The sequence below is a fragment of the Apis laboriosa genome, unplaced genomic scaffold, assembly GCF_014066325.1.
Source record: "Apis laboriosa isolate Shangri-la unplaced genomic scaffold, ASM1406632v1 scaffold16_cov148, whole genome shotgun sequence".
In the NCBI taxonomy this organism is placed as follows: Eukaryota; Metazoa; Arthropoda; class Insecta; order Hymenoptera; family Apidae; genus Apis; species Apis laboriosa.
The window spans coordinates 200,107-217,735 of NW_025222129.1; the positions used below are offsets into that span (position 1 = coordinate 200,107).

The following is a 17,629-nucleotide window of genomic DNA, read 5'->3' on the forward strand; positions in this document are numbered from 1 at the left end:
AACACAGCGCCACGACTTTTTGTCTGCGATTACTCGCGATCAGAGTAGTTCGAGTTTACTCGACGTTTCTATATTATTCACGACTGAATCAAAATTACAAGTATCGTTAAACAAGTCAAACGGTGAATAATTATACTATTATTATTTTTTCACAACTTGGAATTTTTGTTGCTTTTTTGCATAGATTATATTATACTTTGATATTGAGTGCCATCTTTACATATGATGAGCGCTTGGTTTAAATTGTATTTGGTATATCTTAAAGATTTGATTACAAAATTGTAATAAATATATTTTGTACTTAATTTATCACGACAATTTTCATGTTATAAAAAACAAAACAAAATTAGAATACGAATGATAATATGAAAATGAAATTAATTTTTTGAATATGTTATTGATTGTGTTTAACCTAATCCTATACATAATATACTGAAGCAAATGGTTACTTCTAAAAGACGAAAAAATTATTAACTTAATATAATTAATTATTAATTATTATATAGTTAAGGTTTATTTTTAACGAAATTATAAAATAATAATTAGTATTTTTTTAATTAACTTTTTATATGAAAAATATTCAGACAATATTTCAAAAAAATTTCAAAAAATTAAATTATCAATATTATAATATAATAATTAATGTAAAAAAAATTTATCTTATAAATATAATTTATAAATTTATATTTAATAATGGTTAAAAATTTTCAATTTTATTACATGTAAACTATAAAATATTTTTCAAATAAATTAATTCCAATGATTGATAAAAACAAAATTCTTTGAAAAAAGATATAAAAGAAATAACAAATTTTTAACAAATATTTTTAACAATTTCTTTAATTTTGATCAATTTTATATTGATATATGATCTTATATACAAATATTTTCCAAATATTTTAATGGAAAATCGTATGAAATTGTATATCTTTTTTATTTATGAAATAAGGTATACATTATATTTTAATTTTAATGAAAAGATAATTAGATTAACATAGCTAAACCTAATATAAGTTTTAAGTTTTAAGTTTTCTAAATCTAATAGACGATTCAATATTGATGATACTTAGCCCCGAAATTTATCACAATATGAAGAATATATAAGAAACAAAAATAAATGTAGAAAAAAAAAAAGAAACAATATAAACTCTCGAATAATTTGATGTGAAATATGCTGCAAAAACTAAAATATTATAAATTTAATAAATAATATAGTATGTTATCATAAGAACGTTATCAATCATAATAATAATTACTTCAAAACTTATTATAGAAAATTTATTTTTTTGCTTATTATTTATTTTAGACCATTGATAAGAAAAGATGCTTCTTTAAACTTATTGTAACATATTTAAAGATTAGAATAACAATAGACATTTCAAGTAATATTTATCATGAAAAAAAGAAAGATCTAAATTTGTTTAATTATAGTTGTGAAAGTAAAGATTTTGTTTCGATTCAAGGGATAAATACAATACAGATGTTAGAGATTTGTCGTTCGTTTCATTTTTGACTTTCTCTTAATTTATTTACAGATTAACGTTCAACGGAAGAAAATAATTTTAACCTCCTTTTTCTTTTTTTTTTAGTTAAATCGCATAATATTTAGACCGTGGAACATGTTCTTAGATATATCAGTTTTCAAGCCTTTTGCATTCGTTAGTCAAACGAGCATTCTTCATCAAACGAACAGTGAATTTTTTTGAATAATTTATCACTATTTTTTCATCTCTTTTCTGTAATTATTATTTATATATTTTCTGTAATTATTCTTTTGTACAATAAAAATAAAATTGTATATATATTATATATATTTGTACAATAATGTATAGATACTATATAATTGTATTATTATTATATTCTGTTGTAACATGTATAAATATTGATTCATGGAATCCTCTTAAGAGATTTCGACATTTTTGGCGAACAATCAATAATCATGAAAATGAATCGTTATCATTTAATTTTCAAAAAAATAAATTACAATCACTGAATGTTCAAAATATCATACCGAATCATGGTGATAGAGAAAAACGACGTAAGCTTAAAATTTATTTTTTCTTAATGATATATATATTAAGTTTAATAGAATAATTTTATTTGTGAATAATTTTATCTAGTTTTTCCTTTATTCACTTTGATAAAATTTAATAATAATGTGTGTGTCGGATTAAATGGTGAAAATGGTACCTGCATAGCAGCAACGGAATGTTCACAACGTAGTGGTATATCTAGTGGAATTTGTGCAAATGGTTACGGAATTTGTTGTATTGGTATGTTACAGTTTCTATTTATTATTTAAATATTTTTAAATATTTTCTTCATTTCATTTTTTTTCTTTTTTATATATTCGACTAGTGACCGTATCTTGCGGTGACATAACTAATAACAATAATACATATTTTGTTAATCCGAATTATCCATCGACGTTCGACGGTACTACATCTTGTCAATTAACACTTGTTAAATCGCACCCAACCGTATGTCAATTTAGGTGGGCTAAGCTATTTTCATCTCGAATATAATATTTTATTTGATAGAGTGAAATTTAATTTACAGAAAATCTTCTTTTATAGATTGGATTTTATGTATTTTAATATAAGAGGTCCGGAAATAACTAATCACCAATGTATTTACGATCAATTTATCGTTTCCGGGGGCAATTCGATACCTACTATATGTGGAAATAACGCTGAGAATCATTGTATGTAATTGTTTTATTATTACAAACTTTATATTGTTATATCTGTATATCTGTGCAATTATTTTTATACAGTATATATTGACGCTGGTCTTGGACAAACGAATCCCGTTACATTAACTTTTATTACAAGTGGACAATCTTTCGCTCGATCCTGGAAAATACAAATATCTCAAATCCGTTGCAATACTATATACAGAGCCGAGGAAGGATGTTTGCAATATTTCACAGGACTATCTGGACAAATAAAATCATTTAATTACGATCCTATCACTGGATTGCAATTATCAAATCAAGATTATAGTATTTGCATTCGTATGGAAAGAAACTTTTGCGGTATTCAATATATGATATGTCCAGTTGATGATAAAGAAGGTATACATAAAGAAAATAAAGAAAAATGAATATATATATGTTAAAAATATAAAGTCTTTTATATATATATATTCAAAGATGTTATATTTTTAATTTAAAAAATATATATATATGAAAAACATATATATGTTATATTTTTAATTTAAAATTTGTTAATATTTCACTATACGATGAAGCAACGATGTCTAACAATGGAACTCCTATGATGCAAACAATGCATTCTAATGCATTTACATTAACGGGAAATACGCAAGCAACACAAATAGCATCAATGACAGGAACAATCTGTCAAACTGATTGGTTAACAATCCCATGTGCATTCAATACTGGTAGATTACCAACCAATATGATGACTTGTATCGATCGAATATGCGGTGGAACATTCAATGCGGAAAATCAAAATTTAAATGCTTCTTCTATCATTAGTAAATATATATTTATTTTTATTTTTTTATCTGATATTTTTCTTTGTTTTTTGTTTTTCAAATCTTCAAAATGAATTAATTAATAAAATTAATAAAAATAATACTTTTTCGCGTGAACACAAATATTCTTTTTTTTATTAGGTACTGTGAAACCCTTTAGATTAATTTTTCATACGGATAGCGTTGAAGCGCCAAATGACGTGGGAAACAAAGGATTTTGTTTGAATTATATACAACAACCTTGTACGACAAAATTAAGATGATTGATTTCTTATCACAAATGCAACATAAAAATGGTAAGAGACAAATAATTATCGTAATGAAATGCAAAATTTCTGAATTTTTATTTGCATACATTAATTTTAAAATAAAATAATAAATTCTTTATTGGTGTTAACAATTTGATGTGTATAAAATTATTGAAATTAACATTTTTTGTTTTATCTATGATTTGCCATTTAATATTTTTTACATATTAATGAAGTGAAACAAATTATTCAAAAATAAAAAATATTAACATCAATACAAAAAATATAATTGTCATTTTTCAAATATATTTTTAAATTGTTTTCGAGCATAGTATTCGAACGAATCATCTTACGAATATGATAAAAATATATTAAATACATCAAGTTATTAGCATTAAAGTAATATAGTATAACAATCAGAGATAGAAATTTGTACGTAAAAAAGAGGTAGATTAAAATCTTGAATCTCAAATATGATCAAAATCTTAGTAAATTCTAAATCTCAATTAATCATATATATCAAATTACTATCAAATAGAAATAACGATATGCATAAGTAAGTAAAACAAACTTTTTTTTTGACAACAAAATTTTGATTGATTATTATTTTTATCCGATTTTTTTCAACGATGAATATAAATGGAAGTTTATATTTTATATACTTTACCATTTGTTAAGTATTACATATTCCGATTAATTGCGTAATTTTTTTTTATCATTATTTTTTTTTGTTTTCTAAACGATAAATAGTAATGGAATGTTATTTTCACATAAGTATTATTTATCGGGAAGAATCGCTTATGCTAGACCAGATATCATTACAGGCCGGAAAAAATATACAAATAACATTCATACATTATTTACGTACTTATATATATATATATGTGTAAGTATATATAATTATATTAATCAATTACTTCAATAGTGAACAGTCCTTTGCATCAGTAAGAAATACATAAGTATTATACATATATAATTGAGCATATTATTTATATGTGTATATCATTTACTATATACTAAATTAAAATTGTGTACATTATATCGAATATGAAATAAATATCTTTTTATAAATATTTTTTTGTACTTTCGTTCAATGAAATAATAATTATATTTCGAGTATATTTTTATTTTTTTTAAAATTCTTTGTATAAAATATTATCTAATATCAATATGAAATAAACATATAGAATAAATTTTTTTCAATCTAAGATTATATCAATTTGTCTGTAATAAATATTTATATACATATGTATTTTTCGATATATTTGGAATCTATGTATCGATCATAGATATCTATTACATATATCTATCAAGATTAATAGATATATTCAATCAGTAAATATATTTATCCAATATCTGATAATTATAAATCCAAATTTTTAATACATAGAAAAGTTTATTTTTCTTATTATTAAGTTCATTTTTTATTATTCTGATTCGATTGGATTGCAAAAATATCAATATAATCAATTGTTACAATAGAATTCTTATTATTTCGATTGCAAATTATCAATAAATCGATATGTCTAATATTATTATATTTGTTATGAATTGTATTGCAAATTGTATTACATTTTATTATAGAACAAACAAGTTAAAAAATTATAATTGTAAATCAATAAAAGTTTCAATATATATTAATTTACATATACATATATATATATATATATAATATGTAAGTATATATATTCTATGTTACAAAATTTATCAATAAATTATTTTGTATATGATGATATAATGATAAGATATAAACCATTTTGCTATTATCGATAAAAAAAGGATTGAGTCTATACTTACACATATATATGTATATATATATTATATACTTAGTATTAGGTGTTATCACTTTTGAAGTTAATCTTATTTTAATCGAATATTTGTGGTAAAAGTAAATATATTATTATATTTATGCGATCCTCTTATGTTATTGAGCCGATTATGTTAATTATATATTGTACGTATATTCTTTATACGTAGAAGATTTTGGATGACTTTGTTTGAATGATAACCGTTTGATTTTATTCGTTATATTAAAATTGAGATATTAAGAATCCTTTGTAAATCCGGCTCTCATGAAATACGTTAATAAATCAATAGGTAATGGGAATACAATCGTTGAGTTTTTTTCTGCAGAAATTGTGTTCAGAGTCTAGAAAAAAAAAAGAAAAATTAATAAAAATAATCGATTACGCAAAATAGAAATAGATTATTGACAAATAAAATTGAATCGATAAAAAGGTGGGTCAGTACATACTTGCAAATAACGAAGTTGTAATGCGGCAGGTGAATCGCCGATTACCTCCGAGGCTTCTCTTAATGCCCGACTAGCTTTTTGTTCACCTTCCGCTGCGATAACCTATGTGTATTTATATAAACACGAATCTTATTATTAACATTTTACTATAGAAAAGAAGAGAAAAAAAATTTAATTTGAAAAAAGTTTATTTTTAAAGAAAAATATAAACGAACCTTGGCGCGAGCCTCACGAGCAGCTTCAGCTTCCGCAGCCATAGCTCTTTGTAATTGGACAGGCAATCGTACATCTTTTCTGTAGAAAAAATTTATTATACATATATATATTATAATTTATTATACATATATATATATATATATATATGTATTTATAGATGTAAGTAAATATAAATGCAACTTACGATGCAATTCTACCACGTACAAAATGTACACTTACATTTCGACTCGTTCCACTTTTATACCCCATGTATCGGTAGCTTCATCTAAAGAGACCTGACGATTTCAAATAAAACATTGAATCTGTATTTTGTTTGATTTTAAATTGATATCAATTTACCTGCATATTTCCGGAAATTGTTTCGCGTTCACTAAGAATTTCATGAAGCGGCCTGGTCCCCATTGTATTACGAAGAGTGGTTTGAGCCAACAGTTTTGTACTGTGATGAGCGTTCTCAACATTCGTGATCGAAATCGTTGCGTTGTTCACGCGATAGTACACTACAGCGTCAACCGATACTGTTACACTATCCTTTGTCAAAACCTGATGATTTTAATCGAATTCTTTTATCAATTTTTTTCTTTTTGTTAATCATTAATTTAATTAGCTAACTGTAAATATGGTGACTTTACCTCTTGAGGTGGTACGTCGTATGTTCGCGTGCGTAAATCGACTCGAGCATAATTATCCACGCAAGGCAAGATGAAAAAGATACCTAGAAATATACGGTATTCGTTTGATATTAACAAATATATATTATTTTATTGTTAATGATATTAACAAATATATTAACAATATTATATATGTATTTATAGATATACGTGATAATCATGATTTATAAATATTCTTACCGGGTCCTTTAGCACCACCAGAAAGAAGTCGCCCTAAACGAAATATCACAGCTCTCTCGTATTCCTGTACTACCTAAAAAGTTTTTAAAAAGAACAGAATTCTTTTTTCCTTGTTGAGTTACTTTCATTAAAATTTTTTGATTGTTTTTTTGTCAATATTTTTTCGAATATTCGTCAAATGTAAATGTTAAAATCAACACCATAACAACAACATAAAAATTTTATTTTCGCGATATTTTACCTTGAAACAAATGAATAATGAAAACGGCATCGTAAGAATCACGATAATCCAAGATAGTATCACAAGAATATTTTTACAGGTATCATTGTTCGTTTGAACGTTTTCGTCAACTGAAACAATTAAAAAATAATCAATAAAAAATAATCTATATTTATATTAAATATATCGAAAATTCGGATTTATCTTCTTTTTTATCATTTTAATCGGTTTAAGCATACAAGATTTTGATATTCTATCATTACACATATACGAATTCTACGAAATAATGTATATAATTAAGTTCAGTATACAGTTGATTTAACGAAATAAATATTGAATTGAAAATGTAAAATGATCAATGATCACTGAATTCGAGTATATATTTATCATTATTAAACAGAAACAAAAAAAATATAGATAGTGATATAATCATATTTACAGAAATATTCAGTGTTATCATCGATTTTACTGCATGCAATACTTTCGGTCTATTTACACGCAGGTCGATACGGGTGTGTACAACCTACATTTAGAAAATTATAGGTGAAAGATGATTGAAATAAAAGTAGATATGTAAAAATTTTATAATAGCATGTAACAAAAAAATAAAATGAAATGAAAGTTGAGATATAAACCTAATTTATTAAAAACTTGTAAAATTAACATTTGTAAAAAACATTTGGACAATATATATTTTGACATTTAAAATATCATTTGCCATTAATTATAATAAATCACAAAATGAAAACGATTAGTCGTACGAAATATGTCATCATTATATAAAAATATATAGCTTAATATAAGCGATGAAAATGTGTTGGCAACGTTTTTCAAGCTTTGTACAAAAATTGTACAAAAAATTTTGAATAAAAAGATTAATACAAAAAAATTAATCTGCAATACCGCTTACCATCTGTCATCTCGAAACAATTATTAAACTTGATTTGATTAAATTGAACGTATATAAAAAATTACACGAATCTTTCTCATTCACCGATATCTTCGAACATTGAATAGGATAGATAAGAAGGATTGGTTATTTTACTGAAAGATGCAAAATGTGATAGGACAAAGCTCAGCTTCAACGTATTATTCGTTTTACACGATTTAATTAATTAATTAATAATTGTTTATTTATTTGTTTAATCACTCATTCAAAGTAGAGGAAAGTTTTCTCCTCTATTTTTTTCTCTCGTTTTTTTTTTTTTTCACTATCTAATTCCCACTTTCGTTTAAATGATCACTGTTATTTCTTTCCTCTCGTTGACTACTCTCCTTTCAGTCATTCCGACATGCGCGAAATGCGTACATCCCTACTTTTTTTATTTACAGTTTTTTTCCCTTCTGCTTCTTTTTCTATTAATATTAGTTTTTTAATATCAAAATATGATTTTAATTGTACTATAATGTTGATCTCTTTTTTAGTTCGGAATTTTTTAGTCCGTTATTTATCATATGTTGTATATCATTTATTGTTCATTACATGTGCAAATCGCATTCGTTTTTGAGATATCTATTTTCATTTAACGAAACAATTCGTTTTAATTGAAACCGAATGATATATAAAATTAATACAAAAAATGAACAATAGTTTATTGGAAAAATTGGAAAAGAAAAAAGAAAAAAAAAACGTGCGATCTTTTCTATTTTTCTATACGACGAATATTACGACGATTAATAACGACAAATGGTTTCTACTTGATAGTAATTTATTTTGTGAATAATTCAACATGTATGATGTAATATCGATAACGAGTTGAATTGTTTTCATATTATATATTATACTTTATATTATTAAACGAATTGTTTATTATTAAATTAATTGTTTTGATGTCAATATTTTTAAAGAATTAAGGATAAAATTAGTCTAGAATATTATATATGAATATGTAGATAAATAAAGATATGCATATATCCGTGCAGAATCCACGTGTATCGAAATAATCGATGACCTTGTCTTTGATAATATGGTTATATTACTTTATTATAGAGTGTAAAGAAAAATTTGACCTTCTTTATACTCGAGTAATATTTTATGTCATATAATCCAACTCAGTACATATGAGTTTCGATTTTACTGAATTTGATAATATAATTTGACAAACGTGAATATAAACTATTTAAGTTTTAAAAGAATTGAAAAGGATTTATTATTTTTTTTTCTTTCAACAGAAGTAGAATAATAGATTTGAATTTTAGAAATTTGAATTACTGTAACTCACCATCAACGATACGATTCTGTATGTCATCTGGACGCGTGTTAATTTGTATCGTTGATCCGTTTCCATTGCTTATAGTTGCCATAGGTATAGACATGGGATTCACGCGGAATTCAAATCTCGCCACCTAAGTGAAAAACTGTATAACATGTAAAAGCGAGAAATATAAATTGCTTTTGATATAAATTTTAAAACCGAAATGTAAAAACTAAATGTTTAATTCCATTTAATATAATGTAATACATTTATAATTTATTTATAAATTATTTATTATTTTGCAAATAATAAAAGACATTAAGACATGTTACATTAAGAATGTGTAATAGTTTTTACAATGAAATTAGTGATTTCTTGTCAATATAATTAATAAATAGCTTTGTTTAAGTATATAATATTCAATTCAAATCTATCATCGAAGATTTTACTTTATTCCTTAATTTCATTTTCATAATTAATGTATTTATTAATTATATTAATTACGTTTATCGAGATTTTCTCAACGTGCATTCATTTAAATATAGAATTAATAATGCATTAAAATATGATCATTGTTCTTATTAGCAGTTAAAATAAATGAATATAAATAAAGTGAATTGAAATTTTTTTTATAAATTATTTTTATGTATAAACATGAAAAATATTGAAAATGAATGAATTATTATACCTTGTTTCAATTGTTGCGTGTCGTTGAAAGAATTGACAAGAGTAATGAAGGAAATGTCGCGGTGTCTAACTCTTTATATATATATATATATGTTGGGGGCGGCCGCCGCCCTTACTAATAGTACAGAAAATGTATAATTAGCCAATCGATTTATTAAATTGCAATTCACGTTTTTTTTTTATTTTTTTCTTATTTCATTATCGAAACAAAGCTATATGAAAGTTCAGAGTAAAGATTAAAAAATACATTTAAAGTATAATAAATTTCTGCATTTTCTTTGAATAATCAATATAAAATAAATTGATTATTCAATCAATATATATATATATATATATATTCAATGATATGAAATAAAATAAATCTAATCATATCATAATCTATATCAAATTGATGACATATAAGAATTTTAAAAATTGCAAAGTAATAAAGATATAATGTAATAACAGATATAATGTATATATATAATATAATAGAAAAAATAAAAGTAATTGCAATTTTGTAGATGGGAAATTGTGATCAGTTCTGAACAACGTTTTTTTTATTTTTTTTATTTTTATAAAAATAATATATACTATATTATAAAAAATAAATTTACATATAATTAATCGATCTTTTCAAAATTAAGTTTTTTCAAATCAATAACATAATAAAAAAATTAAGTTAAAATTCATATTAATACAATGATTGAATTATACATGTGCAAAAACATGTAGCGGACATATATAATGTCAAATAAAATAAAGAAGGCTTCAAAATATCACAACAGAAAAAATATTAATTAAGATCATATATTTATTAACATACTTCGTATTGTAACAATATTATACGAGATATCGCAGTTTTTCGGTTTGATTATAGAAATAAGATTTCGATAAACCATTCCTTGCGATAATTTAAAAATAATATATATTCAATTGAATTAAAATTTACAAATTTTTATCACTCATTTAGCATTTGTCGTGCAATCATTTTAAATAATATTCAGATATATTGGTTAAAAGTGATGTATAAAAATGTGATATTATATTATTATTATATTGTTTGCTTGGTTTCGTTGAATTAATTTACAAAGGAAAATATGCTCTTTTACAATACTTTGTTTCGAATTCATCATATTGAATTCGTTATTTCGTATATCGAATTCATTAGTATTCGATTCTTACACTTTTTCATGCAACTTGTACTGTATAACAATTATAGCGACGCGAATAACGCGGTCGACATAAGCATTAAATATATTATCCGTACGATGGAACACTTGTTAGGCAAATTTATTATTATTATTACTATTATTACTATTATTATTATTATTATTATTATTATTATTATTATTATTATTATTATTATTATTATTATTATTATTATTATTATTACTACTATTATTATTATTATTATTATTATTATGTGTTCGAAGAAGATTTAGCGTGCGATAACGTACGCGAAATATTTTCACTGTTATAATAGTTTTGGTCTTTATCACTGAGAGACACTGGATAGTATCAGTTGAAAATGATTATTAAAAATGTCTTTAAAATACTAGCTCGAAACTTTTTAAGTTCCATTTATGCGATTTGCTTTGTGTCGATAAATACTTTACTTATTTAAAACGCAAGACCAGCTTCGGAATAAGTAGTAAATATTTTTTCGATTGAATTAATATAAGCTGCTGTCCTTAAATCCAAACCAAGATTAAATTTTATAGCTGTTTTCATAATTGCCTGTTATAGAATAAAAATAAAACTATTAACACTTGAATGACAATAATTAATCATTTTTTATTTTTCAATCGAGAAAAAATAATCAATTACCCTCGCAGATCTTTCCATCGTGTAATCCAAACCAGAATGAACTATATCCTTTTCAGAAGCACCAGAAATGCGTTTTTGAAATGCTTCGGAAGGTGTAACAGGAATTCGACCACCCACACGGCCAAATCTACGTTCCAATGATTCTTGTACAGATTCTATAAATTTATATTGTAAAAAGATTGTAAAATATACAATAAAGTATTATTCAAATGGATATCAATTGTATACATGAACTATATATATACCTAATAAATGATAATTTGATTCTTTTTCGTATTTAAAAGTTAGACGACCATACGACACATGATTCAAATTTTTTAACCACTCGAAAAAAGAGACTGTAACACCACCGGCATTTATATATAAATCTGGTATGACTAAAATATTTCGGTCGATTAAAATTTTATCGGCAGCTGGAGTAGTTGGTCCGTTGGCAGCTTCGGCTATAATTTTTGCCTAAATGAAAAATAGTAATCATTTAAAAAAAACAAAGTAATTTTTTTTATACATATTTGTTTAAATGAAAAATTCATTTACTTGAATAAGAGAAGCATTATCTTTATTGATAACTTTTTCAATAGCTGCAGGTATGAATATATCGCAAGGTTCATACATGAGATTTTCACCTTCGTAAGGTTTAGCACCAGGAAAACCCACGATAGTACCATTCTCTATACGGTAATCTTCTAGTTTCTATAGTATAAATTTTACGTTAAGTAATCTTATTAATGTGAAATGATCTTGTTAAAGTTATTATATCATCGTAAAATCGTTTTATCTGCATTAAATTTTATGTAATTTCTTACCTTAGGGTCAATACCTTCGGCATTGTAAATAGCACCATCATGTTCGATTACTCCTATACAAGCAGCCCCAGCACGATGTAAATAACGCATCGAATGTAGACCAACATTACCAAAACCTTGTACAATGAATGTTTTCCCTCCCCAACCGGGTGTTGTACCTAATGTTATGTAATTAATGTTATATATATAATAAAAAGTTATAATAAAAAAATATAATAAAAAAAAAATTATAAAAAGTCGATAATTTAAAATAATTGATAACGAGTTATCTTATGATAATTGACAGATATAGTATATATATTTGATGATATAGACCACATAACGTGACAATGATTTAGAAAGAACGATAATGAGTTATCATATAATAGCTGATAAATACATTTAAATCATACAATGTTAAGGACATACGACATTAAGAAATAAAAATAGAAATAGAATGTATTATAAAATATTTCCGTACCAATCATGCTCATATAATTAGCTTCGTTGATAAAATTTTCTAATCCATGAAACACACCGCGTCCTGTCGCAGAAATACGTCCATGAATTCCACCTTGATTAATAGGTTTTCCAGTTACACAAGCATGAGCATTAATATCCAAATGTCCTATAGTTTTGGCATATGTGTCCGCGATCCAAGACATTTCGCGTTCTCCAGTTCCCATATCAGGGGCAGGAACATCGACACCAGGTCCTTTCAATTCAAAGGAAAATACTTGTAAGTTTTTTTTATACTTGTAAGTTTTTTTCCCAGAATTACCAATATAAAATTATCAGAATTACCAATAAAATACTAATTTTCTTTTCCTACTCTAATCCAAAAATAATCAATTATTTTTGGAATTATAAATATTCATAAATGCATCGTACCGTGTAGTATTAATTAATATTTATATCATATAACAATTATTTAACGATTATCTATTTTTTTGAATTTTCAAATTTGTAGAATTTCTTTTTTTTAGCTAAATAATTCTACGTATGATTAAATAAGATACTTATAATACATACATACATATATATTCATACATGTATATATATATATATATATATATCAAAACGATTGCAATATTAACTGAAAATGAAAGATAAAAAGATTTCGTATAAATGTGAAATATGTAAATGTATTTGTACAATATGATCGTTGCGATGACATTAAATAAAATTTTGTTGCAATAAGTTGAATAAATTTAATCAAAACAAAAGAATATGATATTCATGCGTATTTCTTCAATCGGTTCATTATCTTCGATATAAATTTAAACAATAATTTTTCGATATTTTAAAATATCTTACCGATAAATCCTTTTTTTGCAAGCTCTAATGTGAACCTTCTAGTGATTTTTTCGAGCTCATGTTCTGAATACAATTTAGGATTAATCTTAATACCAGCTTTAGCTCCACCAAAAGGAACGTCTACACAGGCACATTTGAAAGTCATTAATGCCGATAAAGCCTTTACTTCGTCTCGCGAGACATCCATCGAAAAACGAATACCTGTAACAAGTAGAAGCAATAAATGAACTGTATATAATAAGCGCGTATGTATAATATTATGTATATATATTATATATATTATATAATATATATATATTATAAATAACGTGTATAATATATATTATAAATTATAAATGTTACAAATTTTGAGATTTTTCGAAAGATAAATCATTATGATTATTAATTATTAAAATAAAAAGAAAGAGAAAAAAAAATAAAAAACAAAAATAACATATACATAACATAATTGTGTTTATATACATATACTATGTATATAATACTATATATTTATATACATATACATATACATAGTATTTATATACATATATACATATATTAACATGTATGTAAGTAAATCGAAAGTAATTATATATAATAATAAAAATAATATTTTCATATATTTATTTATAAAAGAAATCATTAATTATTTTCTTAAACAATTTGGAACTATTATATATTTATAATTAAAGCTTAAGCTAATATTTTAAGCTACGAATAACATATTAAAAAAATATAATTATTGAAAAGAATAATTAAAATAAATTTCTTATTCAACATTTTGAATGAATATACGATCACATGAATAAGAAAACTATATCGATTTGTTTCGATGAGAGCATTGACTTTTGAATATCATCATGACATTAGAATGATGATTATAATTGCCAAAGTTTTAAATTAAATTGTGAATCAAGATAGTTAGCTAATATTTGGCAAGAACAAAGAAAAAGACTAGACAGCTTGGCATCACATTGCATTACATCTGCATTATGCGATAGCATTTAATGTTGTTCAGTATACATGTATCTTTTAATTTATATTATTGAATTTTTTTATGATTATCGTGTAAATAAAAGAAATAAAATATAAGTAATTATGACTTTAATTCTAACTAAGTCATATATTAGAAAACGTTTAGATTGAATAAGTTTTAAAAAGAAAATGCCAATACAGACGAATAGTATACATAGAAAAAGAATAATCATAGTCAACAGAGAATTATTAAGTTCGCTTACTTGGCTCTCAGAAAAGATCTATCTCACAAGATGCTGTTACGTTTCGCGCATGAGCTCAAGTACAAATTTATATCAAGGAGATGTTGTTTTGATATGCATGCTCCGAATATCTTTCTTAACGAAATGTATATACAATCGAATACTTTTCATGATTTATTTTTCTTGTAAGAAGTTTTTTAAGAAATTTAATTAATTCCATATATTTGATATACATATACGTACTACGATATACATATACATACTAGCACAATTCTGTCATCCTAGGCATCGCATTACAGTAAATCGACGCACCAACGCGTTTAATCGTCAATGTAACATAATCCTCGTGAGTAAAAAATGCAAAAGCTATGAGAACGAAGAGAAAAGTTGGCACGCTATCATTCCTCGTTGTCTGTTTGTGCGTCATAAAGTTACAGTTTTTCTGATGAAACTGTATATATATATATATATATATATAATATATATAATATATATAATATATATAATAAAAAACATATAATATATATATATTTTATTATATATAATATATATAATAAAAAATAAATTATTTGTTAAATAAAAATGAGACAAGACATTTTTAAAATGACCTAATACTATATCAATATTAGTAATACTAATCATGCTTTCGATAATCTGTCTACTAGAATCGAGGTTAAATCCACATTATTGTAACTTATGAAGCCGTAAAATTTTCCTATTCCAAATAGCTAATAATATACATTGAATACTTAAAAGTAAGTAGCCAACTAAAGCAAAACACAAATAGCATTATAAAATTTATTTATAATTTATATTTTTTTTAAACTAATTTTATTTATTATATATTATTTTTTTCTTTAAATTATGTTTCATCAAGTATAATAAAGATTCAATAAAAATTTTAATAAATTTGTAATCCAAGATTTCTCGAATTTGTTATATCTATTATCGATGACGTAATTAATGTGCCCGCTAACATTAAATTTAAATGATCATAAAAAAGAATTATATATTATACAAAATGTTCGAGCTTTTTTTTCTCTTTCGCCCTTTCTCTTAATATATAGAAATATAAATAATGTAATAAGTATATTTGCTCAAAAATTAACTAAATTAATTAAATAAAATAACTGAAAACGCGACAAATTATGATTATGATATAGTTAAAATTATAATTATAAGATATTACCAGAAATTAATCATTAATTATGAATGTTATCATAAAAATAGGAAATGATTTAATAAGTATATTTCGATTTACCTCCTTTACAAGGTGTTCTATGAGTTGAATGCTGCGCGCGATAGCCAGTGATCATTTCATAATCGCCTGAATCGCGTCTCAGAGGAAAGGAAGTTTCGAGGATGTGGTCACATCGTTCCATTAACATTAAAATACCCTTCACCTTTTTTTTTCTCTCTTCAACGGTCATCCTGGAACGTTTGCCAATATCCTCGACCAATTTATCTTCCACAATCTGACAAGCTCGGTGAAAAAAGTATTCAACCATATCGAAAAATTTTGGATTCGGATCATTAGGAATATCCTTTAAATGATCGGGTATTTGATGATCAGCATAACCGCGTGCTTGAAATGCTGGTACAATACGTATCAATGTATTATGAATAGTGTCATTGCTTGGTACTTGCTTTAAGGCAATTGACGATCTCGTTAGTTGCTTTACATGAAACATTTTTAACGTAACCTTGTCACTGTTGTAATTGCACCAAATTTAATAATACAATTAGTTTAAAAATTTTTTACACGTTATAACTTCAACTTTTCTTATTCTTTTTTTTTATCTATTCTTTTTAATATTGATTTGAAACTAACAGAATTCTCATCCGATTGCCTCAGTATCACACTTCTTTCCTATTTCACTTTTTCACCGCGTCCACGATACAAGTTAAATTCGCCCTACCTATTAACTCACCACCCTATGTACCAATGCCAACTGATCCAATACTTTGAACTTTCAATACCTTCCAACTCCAGATTCTATATTCTATATGATTTAGCTTAAACGTAAATTAAATTCTGCCAACATTTAAAATAAAAGCTATCTATGTGATTCTGTTGTTTAGTGTCAACTTTAAGTAACCAATGAAACGTTGAAACATTTTAACCTATATGGTTGTTCATTGTACAATTGGTAATACGAATCTCGTAAACAACATGCTTTAATTGAAGAATGTAATAACATGGAAAAATAATAATTAAATATATTTTTTTATCAATTAAAATAAATAAAAACAAGAAGGATTTGAGAATAAAATATTTAACAAACAAAGTATAAATGTTTTATGCTGAAACATGTATCACTTTGAAATCTTATTTAATCTTACAAATAAT

At 24.4% G+C, this 17,629-nt stretch overlaps 3 protein-coding genes across 7 annotated transcripts; 1 reads left to right on the top strand and 2 right to left on the bottom strand.

Moving 5' to 3' along the window:
- Positions 1-12: 12 nt before the first annotated feature.
- On the top strand, positions 13-12,171 carry LOC122711300. Of its 2 annotated transcripts, XM_043929909.1 has the most exons (9): positions 13-122; positions 1,590-2,038; positions 2,121-2,273; positions 2,359-2,494; positions 2,577-2,704; positions 2,777-3,076; positions 3,253-3,501; positions 3,643-3,797; positions 12,038-12,171. In XM_043929909.1, the coding sequence occupies exons 2-8, from the start codon at positions 1,825-1,827 to the stop codon at positions 3,762-3,764; spliced, it is 1,302 nt and encodes a 433-aa protein (XP_043785844.1). In that variant the 5' UTR covers positions 13-122; positions 1,590-1,824; the 3' UTR covers positions 3,765-3,797; positions 12,038-12,171. The 2 variants fall into 2 exon arrangements, with proteins under 2 accessions (XP_043785844.1, XP_043785845.1); XM_043929910.1 differs by lacking the exon at positions 13-122 and having other exon boundaries at positions 992-2,038; positions 2,202-2,273.
- Positions 5,511-10,299, bottom strand: LOC122711301 (band 7 protein AGAP004871). 4 transcript variants are annotated; one of them, XM_043929911.1, is made up of 10 exons: positions 10,174-10,299; positions 9,513-9,636; positions 7,312-7,421; positions 7,071-7,143; positions 6,852-6,934; positions 6,559-6,762; positions 6,439-6,494; positions 6,219-6,297; positions 6,004-6,105; positions 5,511-5,898 (listed from the first exon to the last, which is right to left on the bottom strand). In XM_043929911.1, the coding sequence occupies exons 2-10, from the start codon at positions 9,604-9,606 to the stop codon at positions 5,794-5,796; spliced, it is 906 nt and encodes a 301-aa protein (XP_043785846.1). In that variant the 5' UTR covers positions 9,607-9,636; positions 10,174-10,299; the 3' UTR covers positions 5,511-5,793. The 4 variants fall into 4 exon arrangements, with proteins under 4 accessions (XP_043785846.1, XP_043785848.1, XP_043785849.1 ...); XM_043929913.1 differs by lacking the exon at positions 7,312-7,421; XM_043929914.1 differs by lacking the exon at positions 7,312-7,421 and having other exon boundaries at positions 9,513-9,648; positions 10,174-10,189.
- Positions 10,948-17,249, bottom strand: LOC122711297 (glutamate dehydrogenase, mitochondrial). Its single transcript, XM_043929905.1, has 8 exons — positions 16,541-17,249; positions 14,084-14,284; positions 13,248-13,481; positions 12,788-12,945; positions 12,519-12,674; positions 12,227-12,437; positions 11,982-12,136; positions 10,948-11,891 (listed from the first exon to the last, which is right to left on the bottom strand). Exons 1-8 carry the CDS (start codon positions 16,968-16,970, stop codon positions 11,775-11,777), a joined length of 1,662 nt encoding a protein of 553 aa, XP_043785840.1. The 5' UTR covers positions 16,971-17,249; the 3' UTR covers positions 10,948-11,774.
- Between the last annotated feature and the right edge of the window lie 380 nt (positions 17,250-17,629).

What these genes read in the sequence shown, in the direction of transcription:
- LOC122711300 (XM_043929909.1), top strand. Translation starts at nt 1,825, where the DNA reads ATGTATAGATACTATATAATTGTATTATTATTATATTCTGTTGTAACA. An exon ending in AAATAACGCTGAGAATCATT is followed by an intron (nt 2,705 to 2,776) that starts GTATGTAATTGT and finishes ATTTTTATACAG; the next exon opens with TATATATTGACGCTGGTCTT. An exon ending in TCCAGTTGATGATAAAGAAG is followed by an intron (nt 3,077 to 3,252) that starts GTATACATAAAG and finishes TATACGATGAAG; the next exon opens with CAACGATGTCTAACAATGGA.
- LOC122711301 (XM_043929911.1), bottom strand. Translation starts at nt 9,606, where the DNA reads ATGTCTATACCTATGGCAACTATAAGCAATGGAAACGGATCAACGATA. An exon ending in ACAGAATCGTATCGTTGATG is followed by an intron (nt 7,422 to 9,512) that starts GTGAGTTACAGT and finishes TAATTGTTTCAG; the next exon opens with TTGACGAAAACGTTCAAACG. An exon ending in AAAGTGGAACGAGTCGAAAT is followed by an intron (nt 6,298 to 6,438) that starts GTAAGTGTACAT and finishes TTTTTTCTACAG; the next exon opens with AAAAGATGTACGATTGCCTG.
- LOC122711297 (XM_043929905.1), bottom strand. Translation starts at nt 16,970, where the DNA reads ATGTTTCATGTAAAGCAACTAACGAGATCGTCAATTGCCTTAAAGCAA. An exon ending in TAATTATATGAGCATGATTG is followed by an intron (nt 12,946 to 13,247) that starts GTACGGAAATAT and finishes ACATAACATTAG; the next exon opens with GTACAACACCCGGTTGGGGA. An exon ending in CGATGGAAAGATCTGCGAGG is followed by an intron (nt 11,892 to 11,981) that starts GTAATTGATTAT and finishes ATTCTATAACAG; the next exon opens with GCAATTATGAAAACAGCTAT.